Source organism: Notechis scutatus, chromosome Z (assembly GCF_049901735.1).
Source record: "Notechis scutatus isolate UNSWTSFEM ecotype Mainland chromosome Z, rNotScu1.2, whole genome shotgun sequence".
Classification (NCBI taxonomy): domain Eukaryota; kingdom Metazoa; phylum Chordata; class Lepidosauria; order Squamata; family Elapidae; genus Notechis; species Notechis scutatus.
In genome coordinates, this window is record NC_142025.1 from 80,159,886 (window position 1) to 80,176,650 (window position 16,765).

The 16,765-nt window shown below is 39.5% G+C and overlaps 1 protein-coding gene across 5 annotated transcripts in view; it reads left to right on the forward strand.

The window, feature by feature from the left end:
• Nucleotides 1-16,765, forward strand: part of GALNT1 (polypeptide N-acetylgalactosaminyltransferase 1) — an 86,697-nt gene that overhangs the window by 3,968 nt on the left and 65,964 nt on the right. For 4 of the 5 annotated variants that reach the window (XM_087948094.1, XM_087948095.1, XM_026678290.2 and 1 more), the window contains 2 exons: nt 13,161-13,385; nt 16,099-16,273. In XM_087948094.1, the coding sequence (XP_087804220.1) occupies nt 13,247-13,385; nt 16,099-16,273 (314 nt within the window). In that variant the 5' untranslated portion in view covers nt 13,161-13,246. The remainder of the gene's footprint in view (nt 1-13,160; nt 13,386-16,098; nt 16,274-16,765) is intronic. The other variant, XM_087948096.1, reaches the window with a different exon arrangement.

A 16,765-nucleotide genomic window follows, 5' to 3' on the forward strand; every position in this document is an offset into this window, starting at 1 on the left:
AGTTTTCAACTAGGCTTGGGTCTCCCTTTTTGAAGATGGGGATGACTGTGGCTTGTGACCATAGGTTAGGCAAGGAGCTGGTTCTGAAAGATTTTTCAAAGATTATGCTTAGAGGTTTGGCTATGGCAGAGGATAGCTTTCTTAAGAAGTAGGCACATATTCCGTCCGGTCCAATAGATAGAGATGGTTTTAGGTTGCGTGTTGCTTTTTCAACATTGTCTTCTGTGAAATCGATATGTATTAGATCATTGTTGTTATCTGTGGTACGGCTAGGAAATATTGGGCATGATCCATTGCTGTTTACAAATACTGAGCCGAAGAATGTGTTAAAGATGTTGGCTTTAATGGTGTCGTCGTGCAGTCTTTACCATCAGGTCCTATCAAGGGAGGGATGGACCTTGAGTCTTTTAGTTTGTTGTTTACAAAATTGTAAAAAGCGCGGTGGAATTGGTGCTTAGAAGGTTTTCCTCTTGTTTAATGTGATAATTGGTGCATTCGGTCTTTATCTGGTGGCATAGATTTTTGTATCGGTTTTTGAAATTGGCAACGTGACCAGATTTGTTTTTCCGCCAGAGTGATCTCTTTTTGGATTGAAGTTTCCTTATTGATATGGGTATTGATATGGTTCCATGGAGAGGCCTTTAACAAGCTTCCACCTGTTGCTTTTTGTCCTGCTTTCGGGTGCTTTGGAGAATAAGTCAACCCTCTTGTTTGTATGACTTCTCTTCAAGTACTGGAAAACATCAATCATGTCACACAACCAGAACTGGATTCAGAATTCCAAATCTGACCTCACTAGTACAGTATATAATTGTAATATTTCTTCTCCTGATCTTGATGATAGCCCTCTGTTAATGCAGCTCAAAACTGCATTGCTTTTTTTGGCATCTGTAACACAGTGCAAGCTCATACCAAAGTGGTGGTTCACTAGGATACCTACCTTACAGCGACTATTGTTAAGCCAAATACTTCTATACTTGTGCATTTGGCTTTTGCTGCCTCAGTACAGGAGTTTGCTTTTTCCACTACTGAACTGCATTTTTGATAGGGCTCATTTCTCTATGTCAAAATCTTTCTGAAGCTTGAGTATCTTCAAAAGTATCTTCCAATCCTTTCTGAAATAAATTTTAAGGACGAGTTTAAGTTTTTTTGAATTCAGAATTAATAGCAAATTTGAATGTTGATTTTAGAATGTTTTCTGACTAGGAAAGGTTATTGATGTTTAAATAGATTGTATTTATATACAAATGATACTTGGGGAATAATTAGTTTTCTGTATTGAGGTTAAACAGTTGTATGGTTATCCCTGGTAATTTAATTGGATTTTTCTGAACAGATATAAAGAGGTATGGGGGATATGTTTAATAATGAGATATAAACATAAAAAGAAGGAATAAATGTGGTTCTATTAAATTCATTTTATAATAGATGGGTAGTTATTTCTGATAACACTTAATTTAATTTTGCTGATTAGATGGATGATGAGATTTTAAAGATTTGTTAATAAAGAATGAGATGAGATATGGTGATGAAGAGATTCATTGTTGTGTTTTAAGAAATTGTGATAAATTATTACTATTTATATTTATTGGGACAAAGGGGAAGGTAACTTCTTTTTTCTTTTATTATTGCACTTTTTACTTTTTATACTTTGCATTAGTTTAATTAGTATAGTGTAATATTTAATAATTATAAAATGAGAGAATAGTTTTTTGTTAGTGTAACAATGTATTAAATTATATATTATTTTTTTGTTTTTTAGCCTTTTAAATGCAGGATGTTTCTTTAATACCTGCATCAATCTGCTCTTTTTGTATCTTGATTGGCTGGCAACATTGTGTTCCTTTATTGGAGGTCTTTAGTGCAGCTTGGCTTCGGGTAAATGGACGGCTATCATTTGTTAGGAAGCTAGGTTTCATCTGGGTGCCTGGTTGGGATGTGTTTGAGCTGGAGGTATCAGGAGGGATCTGTTTGTGCCCAGGTGCTTGTCTGGCTAGTGGTGTGGAGATTTTTTTGTTTGTGAGTGCAGGCTTCCAAATGATTGACAGTCTGGTGGAATCATCTCTTCTATTCATGCTTTCAGGTCTTTTTTCAATCTCTATGGCTTCTCTGATGATTCTGTGGCTGGGGTTTTCTATAGTAGCTAGGGTTTTGGTGCCATTGAAGTTGATGCTATGACCTGTGGCTTCCATGTGTTGGACTAGTGAGGAAGTGTGTTCCAGCTTTTTGACTGCATTTTTGTGTTCATCCAGGTGGGTACTTATTCTTCTATTGGTCTGTCCAATGTATGTGGCCGGGCATGATGCACAGGGGACTTCGTATATGCCTTGGTTTTCCAGGTCAATTTTATCTTTGGGGTTTCTAAGGATGGCTGCTATTTTTCTGTCTGTTTTGAAGGCAGTCTTGATGTGATGTCTGTGTAGTATCATACTGTGTGTGTGTGTGTGTATGTCTATATGTATGTATGTATGTATGTATGTATGTATGTATGTGTGTGTGTGTGTGTGTATGTATGTATATATATATATATATATATATATATATATATATATATATATATATATATATATATATATATATATATATATATATATATATGGCCTTCAGCTTTGTTATATATATATTCTTCTTTTTCTTCAGCGTTTGTCTCGCGCTTTAGCGGACCTCGCCAGAGCGCGAGACAAAGGCTGAAGAAAAAGAAGAAGAAGAAGAAGCTTTGTTATATATATAATATTTAGGTTTCTTCGGGTATTTTCCCATGTCTTAATATTTGTGCTTTTGTTATAGCGACGTTTCGGCAGAATCTCATCTGCTATCCTCAGGCTTGTGTATTGGGTTCTTTTTAATCGTGTGTGTCAGGCTTGGCAGCCATTTTTTGTTTTCTTTTACCTGAAGCCAAGCCGCACTAAAAGCCGCCAATACACGAAACACAATGTTGCCAACCAGTCAAGATTAAAAAACTCTATAAAACAGACAGAAGATATTAGAAACACCAATCAAGCAGAACACAGCAAACTCCAAGACCAATAAACACAGACCAAGAATCCCAACCAATCAGGATGAAGAAAAAACCATTCTAACACAGCAGTAGGCTAGCACCAAATTTAAAACAGAAATGGCTGTGAAAGCCTGACTCACAGACGAACACAATATAGAAGCCTGATGATGGTAGATGAGATTCTGCCGAAATGTCGCTACAACTTTAAAAGCACAACTATAATGATGTGGGAAAATACCCGAACAAAGCTGAATACCGTATGTATGTATGTATGTATGTACCGTATATACTCGAGTATAAGTCGACCCGAATATAAGCCGAGGCACCTAATTTTACACAAAAAAACTGGGAAAACTTATTGACTCGAGTATAAGCCGAGGGTGGGAAATGCAGCAGCTACTGGTAAATTTCAAAAATAAAAATAATTAATTTGGGAAACGATCTCACTATCATGAAAGGTTTAATTGATTCACTAACCCAAAAGAAGAAGATGATGATGACAGCCGGAGGCAGGAGTCACTCTCTTCCCCTCCCTCGGAGGCCCCCTGAGTCAGGAGTCACTACCGCCGGCGCGCCCCAGTCCCGCCGCCGGGAAGGGAAAAGCAAAGCGCTTTTTGCCTTTCCCTTCCCGGCTGGGGCTGTTGGGAGTCGCTGCCGCCGGAGGCCGCGACTCCACACCATTTTTTTTTTTTGAGGGAATCTGACTAGAGTATAAGCTGAGGGGGATTTTTTCAGCACAAAAAATGGGCTGAAAAACTAGGCTTATACTCGAGTATATACAGTATATGTATATGTATATATATATATATATTCTTAAATTTTGATTTTTCTGGATGTTGGCCATTGAGGATTGTGGGGGCTGTGAATGTGATACATTCTTTGTCACATATATATGCTGTACACAATTTGGATTTGGTGTACTTGCAATTTTTATTACTGATTCTAAAACCAAGAATAATAAAACTAAATTTAGCAATAAAATTATGATTCAGAGTAAGGCATTTCAAATTATAGAGGCATGTAAGTATTTAATATTTGAGACATTATGAGTTCAAAATTGGCTGATCTGAAGTTACTGGAATTTTTCTGATCATTTCAAAAAATATTTCAAGCCTAAAATAATTCTGTTTTCAGTTCAAAACAAATATTTTAAGCTTGGATCACTTCTAGAATGATTGGAGTACCATTATAACATTTCTTAAGTTGGACAGAATTTATCTTAATGTTAATGCTCAGAATGCTTAACATTTAAAATTAAATTTTAATTATTTTAATTATTAAACTTTTGAGCTGTATGAATATTACAATAGCTTTTACAAACTAATCTCCATTTAATTCTTTGCCATGATCTTTCAGTTTATTCAAGAGGAATGCACTCAAGCAGACTCTGAATCAATGCAAATTTAACAAGGCATAGTTCTTCCACAAAATTAGACATTGTGCTGCTTTATAGATTTAAAAAAGTGGCAAACTCATTCCCCCCACAATCTTCCATCTTATACTTTTGTTGCAGATTGTGCCCACCCCCAGCTCCACAAAGGGAAAAATATCATGGAATGTCACATGACGATAACGTGACATGGCAAGTTTGACACCGATGCTATAGTGAGATGATGGTTTCAGTGCATTGCATCTTATTGATCACCATCCGCAGAATGGCATTGAAAAACAAATTCAAGTTTCTGTTCAAACAGCCAACAGTTTAGAGCAGCTCAAGACAGGTTTGAAGTGCCCAAGGAAGGGCAGGAAAAAAAAGATGGAGGCAAATTGAAAAAAGAACTTTCTCTGGAACTCAAATAAACTTTCTAACTTGAAAGAAGTACTTAATATTTATATTCCCTACACTGGTGACAAATTCATTGATTCAGGAAGGGAATATTCCAGAGAACTCCAGAATGTTTCATCTTTCCCTGGAAGGTACTATTCTGGTTTAATTCATTGGATTCTGGAAGCAGATTATCTAAGCCAGAAGCAATTAAAAGCGAAGGACACAACTCCAAAAAACGACTGCTTTATCTAGAATGGTTTGAGCCGCTTTTGGTTGGGGAATATAATTATGGAAATCTCTGAGTTCCCTTGAAATTTCATAGTTCATGAACATGTTCATCAGGAAACAGAATGTCTGACACTGACAAATTTTATATATCATATTTTTCACTTCATAAGACACTCTTGATCATAAGACACCTAGGTTTAGAGGAGGAAAACAAGGGGAAAAAATTTGCCATCCTTGCAGCAAACAGCCTGGTCAGCTTCAGCATGTTATCATAGCCCCAGCATGTGGCCCGTCAGGGCTCCGCTCTATTGCGCTCACCACCGGTCATCTGAGCGACGGCTGGATTCTGGCCTCCTGTAGTCCTACCAATCAATGGGCTGGCCGACTGGAAGTACTGCCATTGCTGCCTCTGCCAGGGAACACTGGAGCGTTTGCTGGAGCAGTGGCGAATGGTGGCAATAATCCCCACCACCTAGAACAGCTGATTGGCAGTATTCTGGGAGACTGATCCAACTGCCGAGCCACTGCTCAGCAGTGAGGGCTTCAGTGTTCTCCGGCGGAGGCAGCAGACACGGAGGAGGCAGCAATGGTGGTGTACCTGGCAGGAGGGGGTTGGTGTGGCGGCAGTGAGAGGCAGCAGTGATGAATGGCACTGCTGCCATGATCCCCACTACCTGGAACAACTGATTCGCAGTATTCTGGGAGGCAAATCCAAACGCTGGCCAGCTGCCACCACCGCTGTTCACTGCTGCCTGTCATCACCACCGTACCAACCCCCTCCCTCCAGATATGACAAACTGCCGCAACTCAGACTGTGATACAATATTCACTCCATAAGATGCACAGATATTTCCACCCACTTTGGCATGGGTGGGGGGAGTGCATGTTATGGAGCAAAAAATACGGTATCTCTCCTGCACATTTCCATGTAAAAAATTCCCTTTAAAATTAAAGAACTATGGAGCAGCTCAAACATGGAGTAATATGCACAAGAAGATATTATTACATTGACTTATAAGGGAGGCAAGGAAGAACTGAAGTAATAAGACTCTCAGTTGTAATATTTTCATTTTCCCATGAGCTGTTCAAAGCATCCAGTAGTGGGAGGTGCTTCAATCTCTGCATGTCTAGGCTGGGCTTAATTTGTGGAACGCTCCTTCTCCATGGGACTTCTCTCCAGCGTTCCCCAGTTTTGGCTCAGCCTCATTGAGGATAGGCAGTGCTTTTTGTTCTTCTTTGGCCGAAACAGGAGAATTATTCAGCAGGTTTGGAAATAGTCCAGTTTGTTTTTTCAGGCTTTTAGCCTCCAAATCACATAACGATCTCCTGATGATAGCTCTCTCCATCTGGCCGTCGGAGATCATTTGCATTTTTGGGCAGTGCCGTTTCACACCTTGAAGCGGCGGGGGGCTTCGGCATCTCTCCGAGCCCCCCCCCTCAACTGCTTGTTCTATCCCCTGCCATTGTGATTCCTCATTGCCTTTTTCTACATCGGCAATAGCGGCGTGGGCGTTTTCGCCTTCATCCGAGACATATCGTTTGATTGTTTTCCCCTCAGAACGCCTTGGTATGGAAAGCATAAAAGCTTAATTCTTTCCACTCCTTTCCCAGCCATTTTTTAGTCACAAGGAGAAGCCGTCGAAGACAGTTTCTCCACACGGTGCAAGTTTGTTGCTGGGAAGTGCGCGTGCGCCAAAAGTTACGGCCGTTGTTTTGCTTTTGTTTTAAAGACCGCATACCCGCGCTATTTGTAACTCGAGCTGTGTGAGGTAGTTTTCCTTTCTGATCAGAGGTTTCTCTTCAGATAACCTAAGGAATTATTACACCTCATTTTCTTATTAGATTCGAGGCCATCCATGCATTATTGTTGGCTTAAGCCTCACAGCCTTATCCACCCAGCGGCACAACAGCGAGCACCCAGGCCCATGTCCACCTGTGCAGGGAAGCTGTTGAAGGCCTCTCTTTATTATCTTGGCCTTTTCAGGCATTCTTAATTTGGCTCTTTGGATATTCACTATATCAAGCTGTTTTCTATTAATTTAGATATATATATATATTTATATCTATATATATTGGTGATTATCATTCACTCCAATAATAATAATAATAATAATAATAATAATAATAATAATAATAATAATAATAATAATAATAATAATAAACAATTTAAAAATAATAAATATTCGGTATTAATATCTTAATAATGAAAGATACTACTATGATATGACTCATATATATATGTGTGTGTGTGTCTGTGTGTGTGTATATATATATGTATATGTATATATATATATATGTATGTATATGGTATTTGGCTTGTATGTGTGTGTGTGTGTATATATATATATGTGTGTGTGTGTGTGTGTGTGTGTATATAAAGTTTTCACGGGTATCTATATGTATGGTATTCAGCTTTGTTCGAGTATTTTCCCACGTCATTATAGTTGTGCTTTTAAAGTTGTAGTGACGTTTCGGCAGAATCTCATCTGCCATCATCAGGCTTCTGTATTGTGTTCGTCTGTGAGTCAGCCATCCTAAGAAACCCCAAAGATAAAATTGACCTGGAAAACCAAGACATATATGAAGTCCCCTGCACATCATTCTATGCCACATGCATCAGACAGACCAATAGAAGAATAAGTACCCATCTGGATGAACACAAAAATTCAGTAAAAAAGCTGGAACACACTTCCTCATTAGTCCAACACATGAAAACCACAGGTCATACCATCGACTTCAATGGCACCAAAACCCTAGCCACTATAGAAAACCCCAGCTACAGAATTATCAGAGAAGCCATAGAGATTGAAAAAAGACCTGAAAGCATGAATAGATGACTCCACCAGACTGTCAATTATCTGGAAGCCTGCACTCACAAACAAAAAAATCTCCACACCACAAGCTAAGCAAACACCTGGGCACAAACAGACCCCCCGATACCTCCAGCTCAAACACACCCCAACCAGGCACCCAGATGAAACCTAGCTTCCTAATAAATGATAGCCGTCCGTTTACTCAAAGCCAAGCTGCACTAAAAGCCTCCAATATAGGAAACACAATGTTGCCAGCCAATCAAGAAAAAAAAACCGCTACAAAACAGACAAAAGATATTAGAAACACCAATTAAGCAGAACATAGCAAACTCCAAGACCAATAAGCACAGACCAAGTCTCCCAACCAATCAGGATGAAGAAAAAACCATTCTAACACAGCAGTAGGCTAGCATCAAATTTAAAACAGAAATGGCTGTGAAAGCCTGACTCACAGACAAACACAATACAGAAGCCTGATGATGGCAGTTGAGATTCTGCCGAAACGTTCCTACAACTTTAAAAGCACAACTATAATGACGAGGGAAATACCCGAACAAAGCTGAATACCATACATGTAAGTACCCGCGAAAACTTAAGAAAACAAATATATATATATACACATATATACATATATATACACATACACACACATATATATACACATATACATATATATATATATATACACATGTATGTATGTATGTATGTATGTATGTATATAGGTCTAGGTGTGTTCTGGTCTTTTCCCGTGTAAGATTAAAAGTATCTTGGCAATGTTTCGGCGAGGTCCCACTCGCCATCCTCAGGCTGGTGCTTTCGGCTTCGTGCCAGTGCAAGCAGTGTTTGATCGGAGCTGCCGTCTCTCTAAGTACTGGTGGTGGGGGCTGGTGTGCTGGGCTGATTGGCTGCGCTGCTGCCTCTTGATTGGTTGATGGAGTTGATGTTGGTATAATGGGCTGTGTGATAGCCTTGTGAGTTTTGTTGTGGAGAAATACTGGATCTTGTGCTGTAATCTCCTGGGTTGTTTGTAGTGATCTTTTTTCCATTATCCTCTCGTGTTTTAATGGCTTGGGTAATGGGTTGTGTGATGGGCTTGCGAGTTCTTTTGTTCTGGTATCCTGGGTCCTGCGTTGTAATCTCCTGGGTCGTTTGTGTTTTGATCTCTTTTCCATTAGCCTCCTGTGTAGTAACGGCTTGGGTATGGGTTGTGTGACGACCTTGTGAGATTTATTGCTGTGGTATCCTTGGTTTTGTGCTGTGATATTCTGGGTCATTTGCTGTGTTGCAACTTCTTGAGTTCTTGTGTAATTTCCTGAGTTTTCTGATGTGATATCCTGAGCGGGTGGCTGTGATGTAGCATTCTGGGTTTTAGTCTGGCTTTGAGTTTGGGGTCTGGGTCTGTGTTCTTGGCGTGTGTCAGCTTGTTTGGTTTTGGGGTTGGGGGGTGCGACAGCTGGTGAAGCAGCCATGGTCTATTTTCTGGATGGTGGTTGTCCTTTGTTTATAGGATGGGCTTGGGCCTGGGTCTGGTGAGGGGCACCACGGGACACCACTGCCAATCCCCCTCACAGACCCAGAGGCATTAAAGCCGGAGGAAAAACGGGCTGAGCTAGCCCTATGCAGGGCCCATCAGTCTGATGCATGGGCCATCAGAGCAGCCACGGCCGCTTCCTTCTTTACCCGTTCTTCTCTCAGGTGGCTCCATCTCTTACGGGAGCATGTCTCTAATTCCAACATAAGAGCGCACCAAGATTTTGCAAAACTTATAGCAGCTGCTGAATTCTCAGCTGATGCAATTTATCATGCGGTCAAGTTTTCAGCCAGAGCCATTACTTCACATGTCACAGCGCGACGCTTACTATGTTTAAAACTTTGGCAAGCGGACATTAAGCACAAATGCAAGCTGGCTTCATCTCCTATTGCAGGAGACAGACTATTTGGACCTGCCCTCGACCTGCTGCTAATCGAAACCCAAAACAAAAAGAAATTTCTACCTTCCCTTTTTCGGAAGTCAGGTTCTAGAAACCCTCAATCCTTTCGGAGGGGATCCTTTCGGCCCTTTCTATTCACATTTTTTTGTTGTTTCCAAAAGTTCAGGGTGGGGTGGGATGGAGAGCAATATTAGATCTGAAGCATCTTAACCGTTTCTTAGTATATTGCAAGTTTAAAATGCGCACCCTGCAATCTATCTTACTCGGCATCAGAAAAGGTGACGTCCTTACATCTATAGATCTGACGGAGGCGTACCTACATATTTCTATTCGGCCTTCCCACTATAAATTTTTGAGATTCTGTTATAATAAACACCATTTCGAATATGTGGCCCTTCCTTTCAGACTAGCTTCTACCCCCAGGACCTTCACAAAGGTTCTCACAGCTCTCGCTGCTCATCTCCGAGGTATCCCTGTACGACTCCAGTGTAACCTTGATGACATATTAATTTTGTCATCTTCCCATCATCAAGCAGTCAGAATGGAGGCTTTTTGGCAAACAGGAGAAAAATGGGGAGGGGGAATTTTCCTGCCTGCCATCCTTCCCTCAATCTGTGCTGAGCTTGAGGAATAGATGACAGGCAGGAAAATCCCCCCTCCCCATTTTTCTCCTGTGAGCCAAAAAGCTTCTGTGAGCCTCCCAAAAAGAGGGGAAAAGCAAAGCAGCTGGCCGCAGAGCTGCCGGCTTCAGGGAAGTGGCCCAACAAGCAGAAGCGCTGTACCCAGAAAGGGAAGGGCAAAAGTGGTATTTGCACTTCCCCATGGGGCCAGTGGGTGCAACTGCAGCTGGACAGTTGCCCTGTGTCCGTGCCACCACTCGTGCTGACCGCACCCATCCCCTGGGCTTATTTTCAGGGTAGGGGTAATATTAGGCCCACCCTCAAAAAATTAGGGTTGGGCGTATTATTGGGATGGATCGTGTTTTCAGAGAAACACGGTAATATTTATGCAAAAATAAAAAATATATCACTTACTTATGTGTCATTAGTTTATTTATTTAATAAATTTGTTTGCCGCCCATCTTGTTGCAAGGCAACTCTGGCCAACTTATAACATAAAACTAAAACCATAAATATGTATACAAATCTGTAAAATCACAATATAGTCATAATGAAATGTACATTATAACTTAAACTAAAAGATAAGGAGGGAAGGAGCAGAATGTATGGGGGAGGTGGGAACTGCTTTTAGTTGATCAACCATCTCCAGTATAGTACTCCCTCATTGGAGCCCCAAGTCAACTAGCAGAGCCAGGTCTTCCGACTCTTTTGGAAGGTCAGGAGGGTGGGAGCCAATCTCACCTTAGAGGGGCAAGATGTTGTACAAAGACTTTCTTAGTCATAACTGTCACTTGCTCTTAGAGCAGGAGTTGTGAGCCCAGAAGAACCACCAAATTGTGGAACAGGTCTGTCTGGGGTATTGTCGCTATCCATAGCTAAAGTTGTTAGAGTCCCAGATGTTGAAGCTCCATTGGTCTTGTCAGGTTTCAGTTGAAGCTTATTGTCTCCATCCAGGTCCTCGCAGCTTTCAGCCAATGCTAGAGGAAAGCCACAGCATCACTTTATATCTCTAGGGCTAGAGATATAAAGTTGAATATCATCCACATACTGATGATATCTCAATCTATGGTGATGGATGATCTCACCCAATGGCTTCATGTAGATCTTAAAAAGGAATGGAGAGAGTATAGAATTCTGTGGCATGACACAGAAGAGCAGCCATGAGCTAGATCTCTCACTCCTATCAACATCATTTGGTTGTGGAGAAATGAGCTGACCCAGCACAAGACTTATGTTGCCCAGCCCCTGTAGCCAGCACAAAAGTATACCATGGTCAATGATATTAAGCAGTGGTGCATTTCAAACAAGTTTACCACCGGTTTGGTGGCTTGGTGGGCGGCTTTGCGCATGTGCACACACTTTGCATGTGCCAAATGCACACTGCGCAGGCGCAGAGGCTTTCTGACTCACCTGCACTCTTGCACTCTCCCTGTCGCTTCAGCAGCTGACGCACGGCAATCTGCTGTGCCGCGTAAAGCAGCTATACTTCAAAAGCAGGACAAAAAGGTCAGTATGGGAGCCCAGGCGGTTGGGCGGGCTCAACATCAGAGAGCCTTAGAGAACCGGTTCAATCTCCGCTGTTCTTCGGCACTACTGGTACGTGAGAACCAGGCTAAACCGGTAGAATACTACCACTGATATTAAGGGTTTTGAGTGGTCAAAAAGAGCAAGTAGCCACTACCATCATCCTGTTCTTTCTTGGAGATCATCCACAAGTGTGACTTAACAATATCAATAAAGTTTTAATTGTTTATAATTAGTTCTCTCTCCCCCCAGTTATGATACTACATTGTAAGTAAAAGAAACCTGATCATTTTGAAGTGATAGCAAGATATAATTTGTCCCTCAAATTTAGAAAAAAATTATGCTAACCTAATTATTATGTCATCGGAACATCCAACTATGAAATGCAAGCATATTACTGTACAAATATCAATATTTTGAATAGATTAAAACAGTAGTTGAACAGAGGTCAGCTAAAAACTATTATGTGACTAAGGTCATCTGTATAATGACAATAACAGTTTTATGGCATTGTATTCAAAGAGTGGATATTTGGCATTCTGATATCCATAGAAAAAGAAGTCATCATAATGGCTGCCATTGTTTTCTGTTTTTTTTTAAATGTCAAATAGAACTTGTCCTTTTCCATGACATCTTTTAAACATATAAACAAATTTTAAACAAATAAACTTTTGGGCCCATTGTTCAGAAATACCCTTTATTATGTCCAACATTAAAATATTTTCTGCTTTGTTCTGTAATTGTAAGTTAAGTTTGAGTGTTCTGCTTTAATTATGGTCTTTAGTTCTTTCTAATGTCCATTTTTTTTAAAGAAAATTCAAAGCAAAAGTATTTTCATATGGGAAAGTTTCTTTAAAATTAATTCAGAATTCTTATTTCAAATTTATTTGGATCCTCAGTCTCCTTGTCCAGAAAGAAATTAATGAAGAACTGGTCTACCCATCGGCTCTTTATTCCATTGTAGTCTTCAGCTCTGTTTTTCACAAAACCATCTTCAGTCCACAATCTGGAAGCCCAAAATCACATTTTAATTACTGACTTTCAAAATGAAATTACAAGTTGTTTTACTCTGAGTAGTTATTAATTTTGAGAATGTCCTTACATTGATTTAAGTTTCACATTCATAAGAAAACGGGAATGCCTATACTTCAAGCACTTTCTATTTTCAAAGGATTTTGGGGTAATATGTAAAAAATTGATACCTTTTAATTCATCTTATGTTTTGAGTATAATGCTTTATTATTCCAATCATTTAATATTTTCCTCCTTTTTCCATAGATGTAGAATATGATGGCAGATGTGGGATCCAAGAAGTGCTATTAAAACAAATATAAAAATAAGTATATATTAAAGTTAAAAGTGTCATGAGGAAATTTGCATATTGCAAGGTGGTCCTAGCCACATCATTGGTTTGGGTCCTTTTGGATATGTTTATGTTACTTTACTTCAGTGAATGCAATAAATGTGATGAAAAAAAAGAGCGGGGACTTCCACCAGGCAATGGTAAGTATTATTTTAGTTAGAGCTTTCAAGGTTCAAGTTGGAAAAAAAACTTGACAGTGATTCAGACTGAATTATAATGAAATATTACTATAAGATGATTGGACAAATAAAAGCATGTTTGCTGTCATTAAAAGTGTTCTAGACCAGAATAATTGTAAGGTAGATCACAAATTGAATTCCATTCTTTTTCAAATGTAATTCAGCATGCATGGCAGCAGTTTTGTTTTTTTGTTTGTATCATGCCTTTATTACTTTGAAAATAATGCAAGTTGGCAAACATATCTAAATAGTCCTATTTTCTCCATTGTGCTGAGCAGAGAATCCAAAGAATGGGTTAAATCCGCCTTTCTGTTCAGAGACTGAGCCCTTTTAACTTTTTAGTCATGCCTCTCTTGACTGTGTCCCGGTTTTTGACTCAGTCTTAGCTGTTCATCAGGCATGACAAGCTGAACACTTTGCTTCGGCTGAAGTGGCCTTTGGCAGACGCGTTCTCCAGAAGGTACATGCCTGGAGACTCAGGACCAGACCATGGCCCACCCTTAGGAATAGCCGGCTTTGGTATGCCCCATTCTTTTGATTCTCTGCTCAGCACACTGGAAAAGGGGCATTAGTCTTACCTGATACGCTTCTTCTTGGTGTGCTGAAAGAGAATCCAACCTCATCCTGGCGACCATCTCATCCAGAGTCCAGGAGTGGACAACGAGATCAGTAATGCATCAAGTTAACTATTACGCATTCATCAATACTGGGGCACAGTCAAGTGAGATGTGGCTAAAAAGTTAAAAGGATTCAGTCTCTGGGCAGAAAGGCGGAGTTAACCCATTCTTTAGATTCTCTCTTAGCACACCGAGAAGGAGCGTATCAGGTAAGACCAACGCCCCTTCTCCACAATAACAAACCTGTGAAGTGAATTGGACTGAGAAAGAGTGAGATATCCAAGGTAACACGGCTGATTTTCATGACTAAGACTGGACTACATCTCAGTCTCCTGCTTTTTTAGACTGATGCCTTAACTACTAGACCAAACTGACTTTTTGAAGAAATGAAATGAAAATGAAAGATAGTCTTGGATATATAATTGGTTGCAAAGCTGTGAAGAGACTGTGTTTTGTTGCAATGGATATGTACCGTCTTGTTGGTGCTTGAGGATGGGGAAGGGGAAGTGACAAAATAAGCTTTGCAGAGGCAAGTTGATTTTGAATTTGAGCTTTCAAATGAAGGAGAGATGTAAATTTAAACAGTGTTCACTGTGGGTGTTGTTTTTACTTGAGAATAGTGAAGTGGGAAGTCAAATGGAAATAAAATACTTTCTTTTTTCTCTCTTGATTTCTCAGTAATGGTGGATAATTACATGTTATCCTCAACTTATGACAACAATTAGGACTGAAATCATGGTAGTTGAATGAAGCAGTTGTGAGTGAACCACGTGACTGCTTTACCAAACAAGTGAACTCCTAGTTGTGGCTGTTAAGTGATTATGCAGGTTGTTAAGTGGACAGAGTCCCAGATAAGAGGGTAAGGTAGAGGAGACCCTGGAAGAAAAGCAGTTATGCAACTGTCTCCACATAAGAAATGCATACTTTTTCTGATATGCAGTGACACAAAAGTCTAATCAGGACATAAGGCACCCCATACTTCTAACTTTATCATGCAGATTCTCCACTCTGCTTGGATTTTGACTTCCTCTTGTCTATGGGTACTGGCTGAAAGAACTGCTTGCTGAAGGATTTCAGCTTCTCTCTGTGCATGGAAAATAATGCTTTCAGCAGGTTATAGAAGTCAAAGTCAAATTTTTTAGGGTTTGAAAACCTGAAAACTCTTCCCTCTTCAGGCAAGTAGTTTATCTAGCCGCCAGAAATGAGAGAGTCCTCTTGGCAGATAGTGCAATGTTTCGTGACAAAGACCAGAATTGCAGTATTTCCTAGTTCGTTATAATTCTGGATGGCTGTTGAATGGAAAGTCATAAGTTGTGGAGTACCTGTATAAGCATTGAGAAGCTGAAATATTTATTGGAGGCTATTGTGACTTTAATTTTAATTTAATTGTTATTGTCTGTCTGTTATGCTTAAAAAGATGCCTAACTGCTTGTCAAGACTTTTACTAAGCCTTGATGGAGAAATGGGTATCTGGGAAATTCTGTCACAATTTTTGATATAATGGAGAACAGCTTCAGTGCAAACATGAGATCTTTGAAGTAAATTGTCTTTTTACTGAGTAGCTTTTCTGCATTGCAACTGCTTTGGACTTTGAGGTTACCAGCCTCAGCCAGGTTTGAGTAATCTTGTATAAACCACTTCACTCTGTGGCACTAACTATAGCAAGTCATATCTTTTGGGCAAGTCTGAGCAGAATGTGAGTGATTAAAGTAAGAAATACAACCCTAGAGCATATTTTTCATCAAATATATTCGGCTTTAGAATGTTTTCAAATGACATTCTGGTCAGTTACATTATTTAGTCTAGTGTATATGTGCAATGAACAGATAACCTATGAGAGAATCACATTTATGTAGCAACTATGCATGACTGTTATGAAGAATTAATGTTTGCATTTTCCTCCAAAATATTTTTATCCAGTTTCAAGGGTTATTTTTCATAGTTTTCTCGGTGCTGCATATTTCTCCAATATTTATTAAGGTTATAGCATTGTAGTATGTTAAGTACAGATATTATGGTCCCTTTTAAATTGTTTAGTTATGATAATATTTTATTAGTTCCAGAATTGGTGCAAAAACCTCATGAAGGTCCAGGAGAAATGGGGAAGCCTGTTGCCATTGCTAAAGAAGACCAAGAGAAAATGAAGGAAATGTTTAAAATCAACCAGTTTAATTTAATGGCCAGTGAAATTATTGCACTCAACAGATCTTTACCTGATGTTCGGCTGGAAGGGTAAGTGCATTTATTGTACAAAAAGTCCCTTTATGAGGGAGATGGACTTTTTCAACATTTGATAAATAAAATAAAAAGATTGAATATGGGAATTGGATGGAATATTGGAGTATACTAAAGGGCACAATTTTCTTTTTTTCCCTGGGAAATGAAGCAGCCAAAATATACTCGTCTTATCCCTAGTTAGAATAAAAAATAAAAAAACGTTTCTATTTCCTTAACATGACTCAGTGTTCAGTTAAACCAACACCAGCATCCTAGAGACCATCATTTCTCCACCACAAGATAGAGGTCTCCCCAGGCACTAATAGCAAGCAGATTTTAGTAAAGTTCAAGTTTTGTCAAGTTGCCAAGTACTGCTCTCCATAACTGGTTCGTGTCTTGTCCCAAATCAGACCAGGAGAAATCATTGACATTTGATTGCCATTAGAGCCATATATTAAGAGAAGTTGGTAGAACTGACAGAAAAGTTATCTGAATGCAAGTATTTTC